At 44.9% G+C, this 17,039-nt stretch overlaps 1 protein-coding gene across 1 annotated transcript in view; it reads left to right on the top strand.

Moving 5' to 3' along the window:
- Positions 1 to 14,179, top strand: part of crim1 (cysteine rich transmembrane BMP regulator 1 (chordin-like)) — a 28,482-nt gene extending 14,303 nt beyond the window's left edge. The window contains exons 5-15 of the mRNA XM_070920817.1: positions 1,288 to 1,467; positions 3,894 to 4,097; positions 4,981 to 5,109; positions 5,486 to 5,639; positions 8,221 to 8,342; positions 9,432 to 9,650; positions 10,663 to 10,878; positions 11,940 to 12,161; positions 12,969 to 13,091; positions 13,425 to 13,603; positions 13,985 to 14,179. Coding sequence (XP_070776918.1) covers positions 1,288 to 1,467; positions 3,894 to 4,097; positions 4,981 to 5,109; positions 5,486 to 5,639; positions 8,221 to 8,342; positions 9,432 to 9,650; positions 10,663 to 10,878; positions 11,940 to 12,161; positions 12,969 to 13,091; positions 13,425 to 13,603; positions 13,985 to 14,179 — 1,943 coding nt within the window. The remainder of the gene's footprint in view (positions 1 to 1,287; positions 1,468 to 3,893; positions 4,098 to 4,980; positions 5,110 to 5,485; positions 5,640 to 8,220; positions 8,343 to 9,431; positions 9,651 to 10,662; positions 10,879 to 11,939; positions 12,162 to 12,968; positions 13,092 to 13,424; positions 13,604 to 13,984) is intronic.
- The last annotated feature ends 2,860 nt before the right edge of the window (positions 14,180 to 17,039 follow it).

The following is a 17,039-nucleotide window of genomic DNA, read 5'->3' on the forward strand; positions in this document are numbered from 1 at the left end:
CCTGCTTTGTGTTAGAGTGCAGTGCTGGTTCTTGGGAGGCATGGGGTCATTGGCGCAGACACTTTGAGTCTGCGCTCAAAAGGTATGGTGTACAGATGCCGCCGTAACCTCAGTTCTCATTTATAGAAAACCACATCTGCCTGCATCTGTGCAATACATTTACTCGCCCAACTAGTGCAGCTACTCCTCTATGAGCCGTTCTTACATAACCACATTGCCTCACTTCCCTCATGTTGGAGTGTGTTTGATGAAAAGTTAGTGTGTGGTTAGTTAAGATCTTAGAATGATGAGTCACCCAAACCACTGTGGTGCATTTGAGTGTGTAATCTAGTATTAGCAATGAGATGTCATGCTGTAATCTTCCTGTTCCTTCGGCTACAAAACTACAACCATTCATTTTAAATAATTAATCACATTTGTTTCATTTTGTGGGAATTGCAACTGAGGATGTTATTATTGTTATTATTTTTACAGATTTTCTTTGTCTTTGTTTTTCTCTTTGACACGCACGCACGCACACACACACACACGCGCACACACACACGCACACATGGACTCTATAAGTGCCAAGTGTGCAATGAGCAGGTCAAGGTTTTCCCATGCGTACTCTGGCTTTTCTCGGCCTATTGTCTATACACAAGAGCAGACCTTGGTTTTCCAACGGTGCTGTAAGTAAGCTCATTTTATTTCATAATAGAGGGAACACCGCTAAAAGAGGTTCTAAGTGCTTGGATGCTTTCGGGGAAAAGGCAGGCCAGAGCATTGATTCACTCCACCTGCCACCGGCACACTGAGCCCAGATCCTGCCAAAGCCTCAGACCCACTACTGTTTTCTTTTACTCTGCAGTGCAAGAGTCCAACGCCTTTTCAAGACTTGATGGATCCCTGTGAAATTCCTCCTCATGGACTTCATTGTCTGATAGATGCCATTCCACCCCACGGGGCTTAACCTCAGCCATCAGTGTCTACCTCAGCACCATTTGGTTCTGATCAACATTTCCATCAATAGCAAAATGAATGGATGTTTATAAATTTGTAATTGATTGTATACAGTTGCGATTGTCTCTCACTGATCAAGCTTGACATTTGCGGTAAAAACACTGTTGTATAGTCACAAGGAGAAAATTCTTGTGTTAATCTTTGCCAAATGTGATGGGCACCTGACAGACCACAGCGCCCTATTCGTCAACCGCAGAGTGTGTTAAGCATTATCATCCCCACATGGTGTATAGTTTAAGGTTGATGAGGCATCTGTCTGATTCTTCTTTCCCTCGTTCTTCTGCTTAGTCTCTCCCAAGTGCGTCCACAATGGGAAGGAGTTTTCCGAGGGAGAGGTGTATCGCATGGACCCCTGCTGGCTGTGTCAGTGTCGGGGAGGAATCTCTTTCTGCTCCAAGGCCGAGTGCGCTGAGCTGGACTGTGAAAACTTCTACATTCCTGAGGGCGAATGTTGCCCTGTCTGCATAGGTACACACATTTACCTTGTATTTTAACCTACTGTAACTTAATTCTTAAATTTGCCAAACATCCAACTATTAAAATTGGGAGATTTACACTTGTTTGTTGGAGGTTTAAGCCACTGGTGATGTAGCATAGACGAGCACAGACTCTGTGTGGCCAGCTGGCAGAGTGAAAAGTTGATGCAGGACAGGTAGAGATGATATCAAAATCCACCTTGCCTGATGCTTACCTCCAGTGACCCTACCTTAATGGCTTCCTCATATAACCAGCTTCCACAATTGTTAACATACCTGGTATACAAGAGGTGCACTATAGAGCCAGCCAGGGATTCATTTCTACTGGGGAGACTTAAGAACATAAAAACCCTCTTTTAGAAGGTATGGCTTTGCTTTGTAATATCTGGCTCTGGCTTAATGGGAGGGGGGCACTCGTAGAAACACATGTGCTCAAAGCCAGGTAGGGAGCTCTGATATGTCCACTTGGGATTGTTAAAAAATGGGGTTTGCAGCGCATATGGCAACCACATTACAGTCTGCCAGAGGCCAGTGGATGGAGACGGTCGCCAGCTTTGGCCGCTGCCTGCTTGGTTACAGTCGATCAGGCGCATGAGAGAGAGTGAAGAAGACAAAGAGCACGGCTGCAGAGGAGATCATGTTATGTCAGTGTTGGAAGTACACCTGGAAAATGCAGGCGTTTAGATGGTATGGAATGCTTTTATCTTTTTTTTCTTATGGAAAGCTGCTCTTACTTACTGCACGGCTCACTGCGGAGAACATCAGCTGTAATACTCTTAATCTGGATTAAGAGATGTATTTAAGGTTATTTGGTGATGCTGTGATTATACTTAAAGATATGCTAATGAATATTTCTATATTAACAATAAATCAAATTACTATGTGTAATGTGAAAGGGGTTGCTTGTTATGATAAACCCACAGAGAATTATCACCAGACTCTGCACTTCCCTTCAGGTCTATGGAGCGCTTTGGCATCTTTCCGCTCATTGTTTTGGTTTTACACCCCACAACCACTGTACGCTACCTTCCCAGCACCAAACATCAGACAAGGTTTTGTCATAAGTTGGTGGAGACCAAAAAAATCACTGAAATGTAATCTTGGCTTGGACCTGGAGACAACAAATTTTCAACAGAAAGCAAACTGAAAGATGCTATCACGTTGCATTATGGGCAGTGTAGGCTTCAGGGTTTTTGGAGCTTGGGGACAAAATATCCCGGCCCCTGCTGCTTTTTATTTTATTTCAATCTGTCTCTCACTCGTCCCACAGCTTCATGGAAATGAAATTCTAAAATCCTGGAGTGACCCTTTAAAGTTTCATTATAAGGGTCATGGTACAGCATACTTGAGGTGTACACAGTGAGAGAGAAAGATAATAGGGGAGAGAAAAATAGATCCTGTTGTATAGATCCAGCCAGATGGACGGAACCTCAGCAGCCAAAACTCAGCTGGGATCAGAAAGGACAAATAGGACTGTACTGTGCACAGTATACATCACCCTTCCCCTCCTCTGACACACATTCAGTAAGCTACATCAAACACATAAACACACAGAAACATGAACACACCTTTGTATCACACTGACACACAGAGAAAAGGCTGAGATCACCTTCTAACCTGCCTCTGTTCCCAATAAACAGTGTAACAAAAACAATGAAAACTGTTTATAGTGAAAGAAAAAAAGGCTCCTGGGGCTGGGCTCAGGCATCATACATCACCTCAGGCTGAGCAGAATGGCTTCACAGATTGGCTTTTAAACTGTCCAAAACTTTATGGTTCCCACTTAAAACTAATGGTCACAGATCCATTTTTTTTAAAGTGCTTTCTTTGCTTTGGAGTGAAATTTATGGTATCAAACGCTGACCTAGCCTTTTGACCTGCGGGGTCATAGCTGAAACTCTCATGGATGAGTTCGAGCTTTCAGCCAAAAGATGCGTGGACACTGTGGGGACCCGCTGTTGATGTCATCACCTTTGCTGTGTTTCCAATGATCAAATCCCTCCCGGGACGACACGGCAATACCCTGAAACTCATCTGTCTCATTTCAACTTAACATCCCTATATATGTTGTCACAAAGCCAGGGGCCTCTCCCCACTTATAAACGTAGATATGTCATCTAAATTCAACAGTGTTCTCTCCATAGCTCTTATGTCAAGCCAGTTTCCATATCTTTTTAGCTCCCTTGTGGAGTATTCTGTTTCCTTCAGCTCTGCTCTCACTCTGTCTCCTGTTAATTCGATTACAGTAGAGGATGTAGTACAAGATACATTGGACTGTAGCTTTGGTTTTAAATTCCATTCGTGGTAGCCAAACCAAACTCATTCATGTGACTTTGCCGAGAATCGGATCAGAGATTCTCCTCGTCTCTCACTTTGCTGCTTAACCCACAATGTGTATGTCACTTTCTTTCCTCTCAGATGTGGAGTTACTGTCGATGGACAGCACTAAGGCCAGCTGCTGGGTGAATAATAAGCTGCGAGCCCACGAGGAGCAGTGGAAGGAGGACGACTGCACCTTCTGCCAGTGTGTGGATGGAGAGCCGCACTGCACGGCCATGGCCTGCAAACAGAGCTGCCAAAACCCTGTCAAGATCCCTGGAGAGTGCTGTCCCTTCTGTGAAGGTATAGGGAGCTGTGTTGGTCTCCAAACCAAATGGAACTCGTCTTTTTATATTTACTATATCTAATGTACAGCTCACATCTAGATGAGGTGCACATTAGCCCACATACCACATTTAGGAGGCTCCTGTGGCCCCGCAGCTTTGCTACCGAGGCCATGTCGGCATGGGATCATTAAAGGGGAGGCCACGGAGCATTCTTCAAGCTGCAGGGTTCTTTGTGTTCCTTTATTACCGCTGCCCGCCAAAATGAGACCCACCTGTGCGTGTGAGGCTGGGCCCTGCTTTTAATGCAGAAGGCTGCATAATTGAAGTGGATCCTTTTTTTTTTTTGTGAGCGTAATTAGTTACAGCTCGTTGGGCTGCTCCTCCCACTGAACGAGGCAAGAGACGTTTTGACGGGAATAGCTATGGTGCATGTACGTGTGGTGTTCCAAACTAGCCTAATTTATTGTGGCTTCACAATAAAGCTGGCCCAGATTCAAGTGGGCCTGGGCAGTGCTGGAGTCTGGCTTCAGTCCAGAGGACACTTTACTGGTATTCCTAGAACTAAAACATGCTCTTTGGACACATTCAACTTATTAATGGGAGACAGTTCCACACAATAAGACAGAGGGGTATAATCCCCTTTACAGTGCGACCCACCCTGGTGTAATTGCTCTACATTTATCTGTAATTACTGTTTACTCCAAAATAAGAGCAGTGTAAATAGGTAGCTATTACAGCTGGCACACAAAAGCATAGGTGATGTATTACACCTGAGGGGGTCGTAGCACTCATATTTAAAAAACAGAAAGAAATTCATAAAAGAAATCACTGTTGTTGTTTGGTGTACTTTGAATACTGTTGCAGAGTTCTCACCCTTCATCATCTCTTTTGTCCTTTAGAGCCTTCTTATGAAACAGTCAGCCCCATGCTATGTCCTCCCCTGGACAACTGCTCCCTGTCAGGGAACGACTGCCCCTATGGCTTCCAGCAAGACCAAAATGGATGTCTGCTCTGCCAGTGTCTCAATAGTAAGTTAACTTTCCTCGCTTTATGTTGAACCTACAAGGGTTAAAGTTTCAGGGGCTGACTTGCAGAAGCATGAACGTGACACATTTCTTCTGACATGCTGCTTCTTGCGGTTTTGCATGAAAATGGTGGACGTGCAGCGCTGTGTTTACTTGTTTTCTAATGCTGATGTCAAACAAACGTGGTAACCGCTTGGTTTTGACAGCAACAAAGACATGTTCATGTTCGTGTTCATGACGGCTTATTTGCATCCATGGCTGCAGTCTTTGCAAGGTTCTCTGTCACAACAATGTTCCTGTGAGCAGCCCCATAGCAACCCATGCCTTTTGATGGATTGTTGTGCCCGTGATCAAACGACCTCTCCCTCGACTCTTTCAGACGACTCCTGTCCTGACCTGGGAAAATACTGTTCCCTGCAATGCCCAATGGGATACGAGAGGGATGATTTTGGCTGTGAGGTGTGTGAGTGCAGCATCCCCATGCCCAAGTGCCGACCTTTGACCTGCACTAAGACCTGCCCCTATGGATATGTGTAAGTACAACCAGTGACCCCGTGGGTTTCTCACCCCCCCAAGTCCAGCCACTCTCATTTGTCATCTGTGTTTTCAGCCTGTTTAAAGACATCTGTGGCTGTCAGTGTCGTGACATGCAGATATATGAGGGAACTGTACACTTTGCTCTTACATACTCATAAGACAGAAAGAGTTATCTTTGGAAATTCTGTTATGTCGTTGAGAGCTAATGAATTATCACTTATGACTGACAATGGACAATATACGTGTGGAGCTCCTTTCTTCTTCAATAACTTCAATAAATTCCTGTATTTAAATTGGTATGTTTGAATAAGAAGAATATTACTTATATTATATTTTACTTATATTACTAAGTGATGTCCATTGCCTGTTTGGTCCTGGACAAAAGGAAGTACAACAGTAGCTTGGCATCCAAGATCAAAGGGCCTACCTTGGTGGCCAATCCCAGGTCTCTAAATCTCTGTGTGTGTGTGTGTGTGTGTGTGTGTGTGTGTGTGTGTGTGTGTGTGTGTGTGTGTGTGTGTGTGTGTGTGTGTGGTGTGTGTGTGGTGTGTGTGTGTGTGTGTGTGTGTGTGTAATTCACTGTGAGGTCCCCACTAGCCTCTCAGCCCCCTGCAACTCCTCTCCTCCCATTTAACCCAATCAAACATCTGGAAGTGCCCTCTACTGGGATGCTCGGTCCCCGGGCACCGCTCTCATTTCATAAATCATCGTTCTGTCTCAAAACAACGATCAAAAACACATCAGGACAAAAGCAGCCTTTATGAATTGTATACAGCCGGGATTCTTCTGGTATCTCAGCCATGCTCTGCGGAGCCATGGCTCAAAATGGACCCGATATGTCTGCGTAGGATATCAGAGCAGAGCAGAGGAGAGGAGCGAGGATGAGGGGGACCCTGTGGGGAAAAGAAGAGCAGGAAGTCCAGGCTTTATCCTTCATAAGCAGCTGTTTAGGTCAAGCCTCAGAAGTCTGAAATCCTCTGAGAGCTTGCCAGCCTTACAATGCAGATCTGTCTTCTCACACACGACCTCAGCATGCAGCCACCACAAGAAATGAAAGACACAAAGGATCTCTATTTATACTGGTTGTATTGATGACATCCTGAGAATACTGTAATGTACATATCCAAAACTGAAGGCACAGGCGTCCAAAGCAGGATGAATGTAAACTGTGTGTAACCATGTGGTGTTGAACGTTCTCCTCATGTGTTAACAGTCCAGATGAAGGACATTCGCAGGGTAGTTCTTACGACTGAAGTTGTGTTTTCCATCCTTCATAGCTCAAAATCATCACTGTGACCTGACAGGTCATGAATGGCATCTGGCCATCACAGTTGCGGCACACTGGAAATTGTGCCGAGCCAGCAGTCCCAGGGCCGGGGGCCCCCAGTGCCTCCCCGAGCCCCTCTATCCCCCTGGAGCCCAAAGCGCTGCTTGGCATTCCACACACCATCTTTTAACAAAGCCTTGCTCTAAGGTCGCAGCACTCTCTGTCTCTGTATTTGTACAGTGAGGCACTGGCCAAACCCTCACAATGTTGTTTCAATAGCTGTTATTGCTGTTTCAGCATAGATAGGGTCCTCTGTTTGCTGAGTCCAGCATGCTCTGTCCTCTTTATGGGACACAGCACCCATCCATGGGTTCGAGGGCTTCTTTTATTTATGCTGCCCTGGCAGATGATGATTAATAGAGTAATTACACGGGCTTAATGAGGCCACTGCTTCATAAAATAGGTATCATCACTTACCTTGAGGGAGAGACGGAGAGGGAGGCTAGCTGGTTGAGAGAGGCTGAGTGCAGACAGGGAGGGAGGCTCGAAGGAGAGAAGTGTAGCTACAGGTCATTCTTTCATCTGGGTTTTGACGATTTATCAACCTGCAACTCATCCATGTTTTATTAGGCAGATAATTGGATCCAACTGGTCTATTTCCATCCTCCAGCTTCTGCACTTCATAGTGCTCTTCCCTCTTTGTATGTGAGGATATGCCTTTTGCTTTGCTCTGACAGCTGGACTCAACTTTCAGTCCAGGTCAGTTTAGTTTGGTTTAGTTTAGTCACTTAATTCCAAGCCAACAGCTTATATCTGATCACCAGAAAGCCCTACCTCTCTCTCTGTCTGTCCTATTCTGTACCCCCCCCAATTAACATGCCTGCATTAGCCCCTGTCTGGCCGCTGCTGTTTGGTGCTCCTATATGTTGGCCAAAGGCTTTTGGAGCAATAAGGATGGCAACAGGGTGAATTGGAAGCATCTGAATTGGCTTTAGATTGCTCTTTCCAGAGTCTTTGGGTTGGTATGATGTGCAAACCACAGGGATCTCACGTGTTGGTCTTTTATTTGGCCTTCTTTGAAGGCAGCTAATATAGAGAGGGGAAAGCAGGTCCAGATGTTGATTATACCAGACCTTCGCATCTGGCTTTCACTCAATCACAAACACCATGTTGCTCCATAGACAGTTCATCCCGGAGATATCCTCAGTATGAAGCAATTTATAAACAATTCGAGCTGCGCAGGAGTGGCATTGTTCACTTCCTGACATGCTCTTCAAGTAGTCATGTGCGTGTTTGTTTGTTTGTTGCAGGAGGAATAAGCATGGCTGCGAGATGTGCCGCTGTGTCAAGTGTCCTCCCTTCACCTGTGACAAGCACTGCAGCGACGGCTATCGCCAGAACAGGAAGGGCTGCTCCATCTGCATGTGTAAAGGTAACTGAGGCTCTGGTGCACATATCACCTGCTGCAAAATACTGTGTAATATTCTAATATTTCTGACTGAATAATACCTCAATAGCAATAATGTGACTCGAGTTTGGGGATAATTACTGCTGAAGATATTGTGATTAACTTAACTGTAAGCAGTATAGAGGGTAGAGGATGGTAGGAGATAGGAGAGCTCTGTTATTTAGTTAGAGTTGAATTTCTGCCACTAAGCTGCAGCTTTGATTTCCTGTGACCTTCTGCTGAGAATGTGAGACTTTTATCTATGCTTGTTTTGGTTCTTGTTGGTGTTTGGCTTCACCCAGGGGCTGTGTGTGCAGCTTTAATTAGATTCCCTCAACCTCTAACTTTAAAGCAAGTATGCAGATGCCATATTTACGCTGCACCACATTTTATGATATGTGTTTATTTTGCCAGTTTAGCTGTATTATAAATATTCCAGCCTCAAATGTACTCATGGTTTCCCTGCATGGTGAGGTGATCGGTGCAGCTGGCTCCACAAACAGACCAGTAACTACTGCAGATAAACGGCTATTTACCTGATTCTGAAACTCTTGCATCAGTCTCTCTGTGGACTGTTAAAATATATAGATCCCAGTGGATCCCTACAAGCTTTAAGAGCCATGCTGAGTCAAACACATACTGGGGGCCAGTTTCTGGCAACTTGGGCCCTTCATAAGGTCTTTGTGTCCCTCAGCTATAACCTTTTTAGTTTTTTGTCAGTTGACAGAAATTGTGGGAAATTCATTAAGCTTTTTTTGTGGTTGGATTATAAATTGACTATTGGGACATAAATACGCAATAAAGGAAGATCAAATATTCCTGACTGGTGAATTCCAGTATATGGAACCATAACCACTTAGCTCTCATTTTAGCCACTAATGAAATTGGACCTAGGACAATAATACTGGCCCTTTTTACTGTAAATCATAAATGTACTTAATGAAATTTCCACAGTGAATTTACAAGGTTCTTTGCCAGAGCAGGCTGTGTTGCTTTGTGCAATTTTTGCACTGCTATTCCACAAGTCCTGAGCCACCCCAGTAATGTCTGTGCCTTTCATGTTTGTGTCTCTAGAAAGTGGCCATGTCCCAAGCACCACTGCCCCGGCCCCGATGCCCAGCTATTGCCTCACCTCCAACGGGCACCGATACGAGGAAGGTGACGGTTGGCATGACGGCTGTCGCGACTGCTACTGCCACTCGGGACGGGAGATGTGTGTGCTCATATCCTGCCCTGTGCCCAGCTGTTCCCATCCAGTTGTGAGGCCTGACCAGTGTTGCCCTACGTGTGAAGGTATGTCTCTGCAATTTCAAAGGATAATTCCTGGTAATAATAACTATTTTTGTAGTTTTGGCTGTTCTTCCTCTGTGTAATAATGATATTGTACCCACCAAGTTAACATCGCTTAGAAGAAGACTTAGTGGGAAAGATATGCATCACACAGTCAGACGGCTTTAAACAAACCCCCTGGTTAGCCTAACTTGTTTGGAAGAGATAATAAAGGCGAATGATGAATTTATTACCCAAACTGTCTGTTGAAAACATCCATCACAGTTTACAGACTGACTTCCTGGTTGGAGAAAGACAAACTTTACCAATGAAGTAAGATCAGTTTGACTGTTTACCTCTCAATAATACACTGAATCAAGGTCACCGCTCCACATGTATCAACATACAATATGTCACCTTTTTAACACATGCTTTCTTGTACGCACGTTTGCACACACACATCTGGCAACAGTACACGGCCCCTTAACAGAGCTGTGCTTTAGCTCGCTTTTAGGCCTTTGCCCACTTAAACTCTCAAACACACAGTCTCTGTCTGTGTCTCTAAAAATGGAAGGAACACTGATCCACACCCACACTTTATTTCTTTATCCACAACTCTCCAACTCATGCGGGATATTTATGGAGGAGTGACTCAGTTGGCTGTTCAAATATTTAGGAGTGAAAGAATGTCTACAACTTTCAGAAGCTACACACACACACTTTGCAGTCAGGGAACAACAGGCTAACTCTTTGCAGATGTCTGCTACTCTGCTGGACAGAGGGATGTTTTCAACTAAACTGGTGTCAAAACACAACTTGGACACCACCCTACACTGCCCGAGGCTTCTTTTTAATGGATAGTGGTTTCTCATGCATCCCTATTCTAGTAACTTCTCAAGATCATAGTTTCACTTCATCATGTAGCAGTTATTGTTATGAGCTGAATGAATGTTTGTTTGGCTCTGACCAGAATGTGAATTTGATAGCAGAACACACACATGACTGTTTCCTTTCTTTTCCTCCTCCTCTACCATAGATGAGTCAGGCAGCGGCCAGCCAGAGGGAATGGATATGGTGGTGTGCAGAGCCCCCGGGGGGGAATTTTATGTGGAGGGGGAGACCTGGAACCTGGACGAGTGCACACGCTGCACCTGCAGGAAGGGACGTGTCCTGTGCGACACTGAAGTGTGTCCCCCGGCTCTCTGCCAGACACCAATCAGGAACAAGGACACCTGTTGCTACGTATGCCCAGGTACGGGGTCCAGGAAAGCAGGGGTCATTTCAGGAAAAAAAACCCGTGGGCGTAGAGAAGTATAAAGCTGTTCTGGATGTGCTATCAGCATGTGGTTTTGAAAGGTCTTGCATGTTGCACTCTTCTCGGGCAGTTCAGGCACACAGACTTGTAAAGAAACTAGCCAAGACCGGTTGAGTTTACATAGTGATCCTCCAGGCAGGCAGTAGCACATGTGGACTGCCTTCACCCAGCGGCCCACATCGGAGGTTCATCTAACTCTCTCATAGCTGGAAGGGCAGCAACTAATTTCGCTCAATCTGTGCTATTCCTCTGGTTATGGGAATAAACTTGTCACAGAAATGGGCGAACGCAAAACCACACGCATATTTTATTTACAGCTGTACCCAAACACTCAAGCCTCTCTCACACACTCAGAATCAACATATCCCAAGCACTCCCAAGCATGAGGCCCACAAATCAGCAATGCATGACTGCGCCTGAGACCTGCTCCTTGAGAATGCCGGCCCGCCTTATCACTGCATCTCCCTTCACAAAAGCAGATTGTCAGAGGCCAGCCTTTGATGTATGTATGGGCCTGGCCACCAGGAATGTGGGAATAATACACATCTCACTGACAGGCCCTATGATGTATGTGTACTGTAGGGTAGTGCAGTGTATAGATGCGAACCAAGTCTTTGGTCATGAGAAGGCTGTAGATCTCAGGCCTGTGGGGGTCTGATGAGACGGAGAGATAAGGCCTTAGAACTGACATCTGCCATATGGAGTCACTTGTGTTTGTGTTTAATATACTGTAAAGCATCTTATCTTGAACGTAACCCTAAAGGCTCCACAACCTTTGTGGATTGAGATGTTATACAGCAGGAATAAATGCAGGAGTCATGTAGAAGCAGGCCTCTCCATGTAGTTATACACAATGCAGACAAAATTAGGTCTTTCCTTTGAAAATGGAAATGCTCTAACCTCTTACCTTACATTGCCAAGACCTGGCACACGGCTACATGTCGTACCTTAACCTTATTTTCATCATTAACCCTATTGATACCTGTGTGCCACCACAGATGAGACGCTGAGCCCCTTGTTGCCAGTGAACAACAGCCAGCAGGAATACTGCATAACCAGCGATGGAGACGTGCTGCTGGCTGGAGACTCCTGGAAGGCCAACGCCTGCACCAGCTGCACCTGCAACAACGGCACCATTCAGTGTTTCTCTCAGCGCTGTCCGGCTGCCAACTGCAGGGTGCCCGTCTTACGCAAGGGCCAGTGCTGCCCACACTGTCTCGGTGAGTATGTAGGTGCGTCTCAATAAAGAGAAAGCTGCCTTTCAAGTATTTGAGTATTTTTATTGCACTAAAAGTATACTTTGAGTTTATACATTATAAATGTGGTTTATAATGCATACTAGCATGTAGTTTATGTAACACTTCTCACCCAACTGAGAACAAGAGCTGTAACTACCATCCCTGTTTATATTAAGTGGCACCGCTGGAACAAGGCACAGCCTGTTGTTGGGAAAGTTATAGTTCATAATGCCATGTCAAAAAGAGGGCGTAACCGAGGGAATGCCGGTTTCCAGGCTGAATGTGTGCGTATGTGTTTGTCCATTAGACAGAGCCACCCTGGCGCTACATAGGCAACAACATTCCATGTGACATACACACACACGGCCCACTCAGAGGGAAAACATTCCTTCAGCATCCGCACATTCACACGTGTTTCCTGTCCCCGGCTGAATCGGGACCCGCGACGCTCTCTCTCCGTGGCGGCACAGGAAGGCAAAGCTCCATGTCAGCTTTTCCTATAGAGGAAAACCTCAGCATAGGCTCCCATTGTTCTCCCTGACATGTAGCCGTTTGGCTAGGCCTTTTGGTTTTGTTATTTGCCCAGTGGAAAACTGAGCTTTTTTACGTAATGCCTTCACAAAGCGGCACAGTGGGAGCTAAGAGGACGGTTGTTCCTATAAACACAGCTTATAAACTGAGACACCAGGGATACACCAGGGTTCATCCACTAGCTCAAAGTTAGACATGTTATGCCTGGAATGTGTTGTGTTTACACCAGTGATATTGATATTTTTCCTGTCTGAACAGAAGTTACAACGTCCGTGCCAGTGATGGTGTCCACCAACGCCCCCAAGACAGCGGCCACTATTACAGTGGAGAGTGCCGTGTGGATCACCACTGTCACTGTACCGCCCATCATTGCTGATACAGGTAGCTGCTCATTAAATCCCCACCTACTCAGCCATCCTTCCACACACACTCCCATCCATGTTCCCTTTAAAACACTGTGGAGTAGTAACCCCATCCCTGTTATTGGCATCATTGTGTGTACTCTCCCTGCCAATCTCTGTATTGTTTATACTACTGGAGGGTGTTTGGGATGCCTTGATAAATGAGTGACTCATGCTGAACTAAAACAATAATGATGATAATGGACACTGGCTAAAAAAATAAGCTGTTAAGCTGTTTTTGATTTGGTAAATGGGGTGGGCGCAGCTTTCTGTGGGACGGATATCTGATATCAATGTTGTTTGCTTGCCACAGATGAGCCAGGTTTGGGTGAGAATTACCCCAGCCAAACAGAGATGGCTCTTATCTACCAGTCAGCAGCCTGGATTCTGGCAGGTCTCCTCTTGGCCATAATCATCTTCCTCATCGTGGCGTTACTCATCAACAAGAAGAAGAAGTGGGTGCAGATGTCCTGCTACAGTGCACCGAAGAAGGTGAGAAGTTATCTGTAAATCCCATAAATCAGCTGATTATTTTTTAAGCACTGTCTTCGGATGGTCCTTGGTCCTTCTTCTCCTTTGCTACAACCAGCACTAAAGCTGTCATGACATTAGGATTAATGTGGTTTCCCCCTTGCCCTGCACTTTCAACTGGAACAAGGTCACGTCATCATTAAATCTACAGCCTGACCATGAAATAAGATTGTAACTTCAGAAAATCGGAATTAGTTAGAGAGTGTTATCAGAAGCCATCTGTTTTAGAACAAACAAGTGCAAGCTAACATAAATGAGCAATCTTTCATCACCTACTAGTTGTCAGGACATGATTATGGCTTCAATCTAACCATAAGGGATTACGTTCTTCTTTTTCCGTAGACGGTGATCCTGAAGAAGCACGTAAACAAGAACTCCGTGGTCTACATGGAGCCCTCCAAGGAGAACAAATTTCAGAACGTGAAGAACGACTGCGGCATCATCCATTTCTCTCCGGAAATGAGCTCCCCGTGTGTGGACAAGATGACCATCCCCAGGGCCAAGCTGAGCATGGGCAACGACTGGACGCCACGCTAAGAAAAAAACCCCCCACTGCTTCGAACCCTGCAGATCAGAGCTGTCCGGCACCTCCCACTCTCTCTTACTGCTGTATCCAAGGTGATTAGTGCAACAGTGCACACACACACACACCTTGGGCACCGCCTTGTTCCCACCCTTCTCTCTGTGTGTGACAGTAAAACTGAGGATGCTCTGCAAGAGACAAAGCAAGCGACCTCTTGTTTCTTTTATTATGTGTCCATATTCTTCTGTGTTTGGATCTTTGGGTGGAGTGAGACGCTGGGAGGTGGACGGACGACAGGTGGACATATAAAGGACACAGCCACTCTGGGCTCTGCTTTAAAACAGAGAAGGAGGCAGCCAGAGAGGCGCCTCTGTCAGAATCAGACTTTGACTGTGAACATTGTAATATTATTGCTTATTATTGCCTCCTTTTGAAACTGGAACTTTGAGGCAATAAGAGGAGCATAAAAAGCTTTAGGACAGGGGTTTGGGCTGTAGTTTAAAGGGGGTGTAGAGGATGCTGCTCCCCTCTTGAGTTCAGCAGTGTTTCATGGATATTTCATCAGCAGGGAGGCCAAAGGAACTGATAATCCCATTGGATCAAATTGGGTTCAGCAGCCAAATCATAAAAAGTCAACAGGCTTTATATAGACCCCCAGATCCAAACCCCTGCTTTAGAATGTGTGGTTTTCATCGTAGTTTTTGTATATTTCTACATTATTTGTACTTGTTGTAGTGTTGTTCTTGGCCACCTCTCGTTTTTATTATGGGTGTCTCTCCTTGGGGCCAGATAGAAAACATTTTTGAAAATGCCAGTCTAAACATTCCCCCCGATCAAGTTCAGGAAGAACACGCTTCCCACATAATAGCCTCGTTCCTACCTTCAAATGACCCGAGCCATTCCATTCACAAAACTCCCGACAACAAACGAAATGAAATATGTGAATTCCTCCCCTCTGAACTTGTCTGCGATACAGTAGCCAATAGTCTTCGCCTTTCCACTCAGCCTTGTCCGACCTCGGCTCTTCCAGAAGGAATCAACCCGTCAGTCGTACTTCATCATCTCAAAAGTTGCAGAGTTGAAGTTGGAGTGATGTTCATCCAGGTGGAATGTCATTTTATTGACTGCAGCAGAGACAAAATGGTGCCAGACGCTTCATCTGGACCTGTGAGGAATGTCTTTGATACCATGTCTCACTTCATAACCTCATTCCCAGCTGTGTGTGTGTGTGCGTGTGTGTGCGTGTGTGTGTGTGGAGCTACTGTTCACACCGAATGTTAGCGGTAGTTAGTAATGATTCATTTTAAAGCCTTAATTCTGTAGCCTTAATGCATTTTCTTTGTCGATAACCGTTAGCCCATATCAAGGAATCTAAAAACAGTAATATATTCACCCAATGTTAAGATGACCAGACTGTGCTGGAACTCATCAACTCTTCATATACATGTGAATTATGTGGAGACGTTGAGAGTGTAAGGGGAGCTTGCTAGTAACTGTACATAATGGTACAACATCACAACATCAGAGCATGTTAAAGAGACGTAGCACTTTTCTTTGGAGCCAGTGTGTTTTTTAGAAAGCTCACTGCAGGATTCTTGGAGGGATAAAGGCCCTAATCAGGGATTTGATAGGCATATTAGGCACACGGAGATGTTAAACCACTCAAGTGAACACGCTGTTGCAGCTAGAGGCTCCGTACCAATCTGATCAGCGCGGGGAAGGACAGAATCTGAGAAGCGTAACGAAACGAACTGGGGTTTCATAGGAACAGGTTTTGGATCGGAGCTCTCAATCCATTGCCAATTTCTCAATACAAAGATCATTCTGATGCCAAAATTGGTTGGAGACCAATTTATATTGAAGTGTTTTAGTAACTCAGTAGATTTGTGTCTGTTTGAATCTTGACCATGTGCTTTAAAATGAAGAGGCGACTGTAAAAGCTTACGCAATTCTTTGTTCTTCTACGTGTAAAAAAAAAAAAGTAGTTTAAATTAGTAGGACAGAAGAGTACCTTATTTATTTTTTCACATAGCTTTATTTATTAATACTATAGTTTGAGATTTTTTTTTTTTTTTTGAGAAATGAACTTTTGGTAGCCAAAGCTGCTGTACATTGTAGACTATTTACCATTTCTATCTGCTATATTCTATACAACCTTATTTATTTCTCTGTTGCAAACCCTGTAAATATGTTTCCTAGATGATGAACTGTAACATTTACACTTATTTTGAAAAATAAATGTGTGAACCAAAGTGGCCCGCACTGATCATGCTTAAACTTGAGTTGGAGGAACAGTTCCCTAAAGTGCACTGATGTCATCCAAGATGGTATCCGTTAGTGGTTTTTACTTCACTCGCAGATTTGCAGGCTCATGCACATCTGGTCCTGGAGTTCTGCTCCAAATGGGAATTTGTATTCTCTTAGTTGCTTTAAATCTGATCCGTTTTCCCTCGCTTACTATGGCTGTTCTCTTATCTTGGTAGCACTTGCAGATGTGTTTAGTGGTGGTAGGTTGTTTCTGAGGGAGGAGGAGCGTGGGGGGGGGGGGTCCTCTGAGATTTAAGTACTAGCGAAGAGCAAGTAGGCCTCTCATCTATCCAGAGGGCTAATAAAACACTGAAAAACACAAAGACGTGCAGGCCAGGCCTGGAAACCTGGATAATCCTCAGTGCAGACCGGGCTGTTGTTTTGACTTGTTCGACAAAGTTTGCTCTTAAACTTCAAGGAGAGGAAGCTTCTACGGAAGGATCAATAAAGCAAACATAAAGCTCAGTTTCCCAGGCCTTGAACACGTCAAATACGGCAACACAAAAGCAGCTCTATTTGACTTAAGATATTTTTAACTTTCCAAACATTCCCAACTTTTGTCTCAAC

Source organism: Enoplosus armatus, chromosome 15, assembly GCF_043641665.1.
Source record: "Enoplosus armatus isolate fEnoArm2 chromosome 15, fEnoArm2.hap1, whole genome shotgun sequence".
NCBI lineage: Eukaryota > Metazoa > Chordata > Actinopteri > Centrarchiformes > Enoplosidae > Enoplosus > Enoplosus armatus.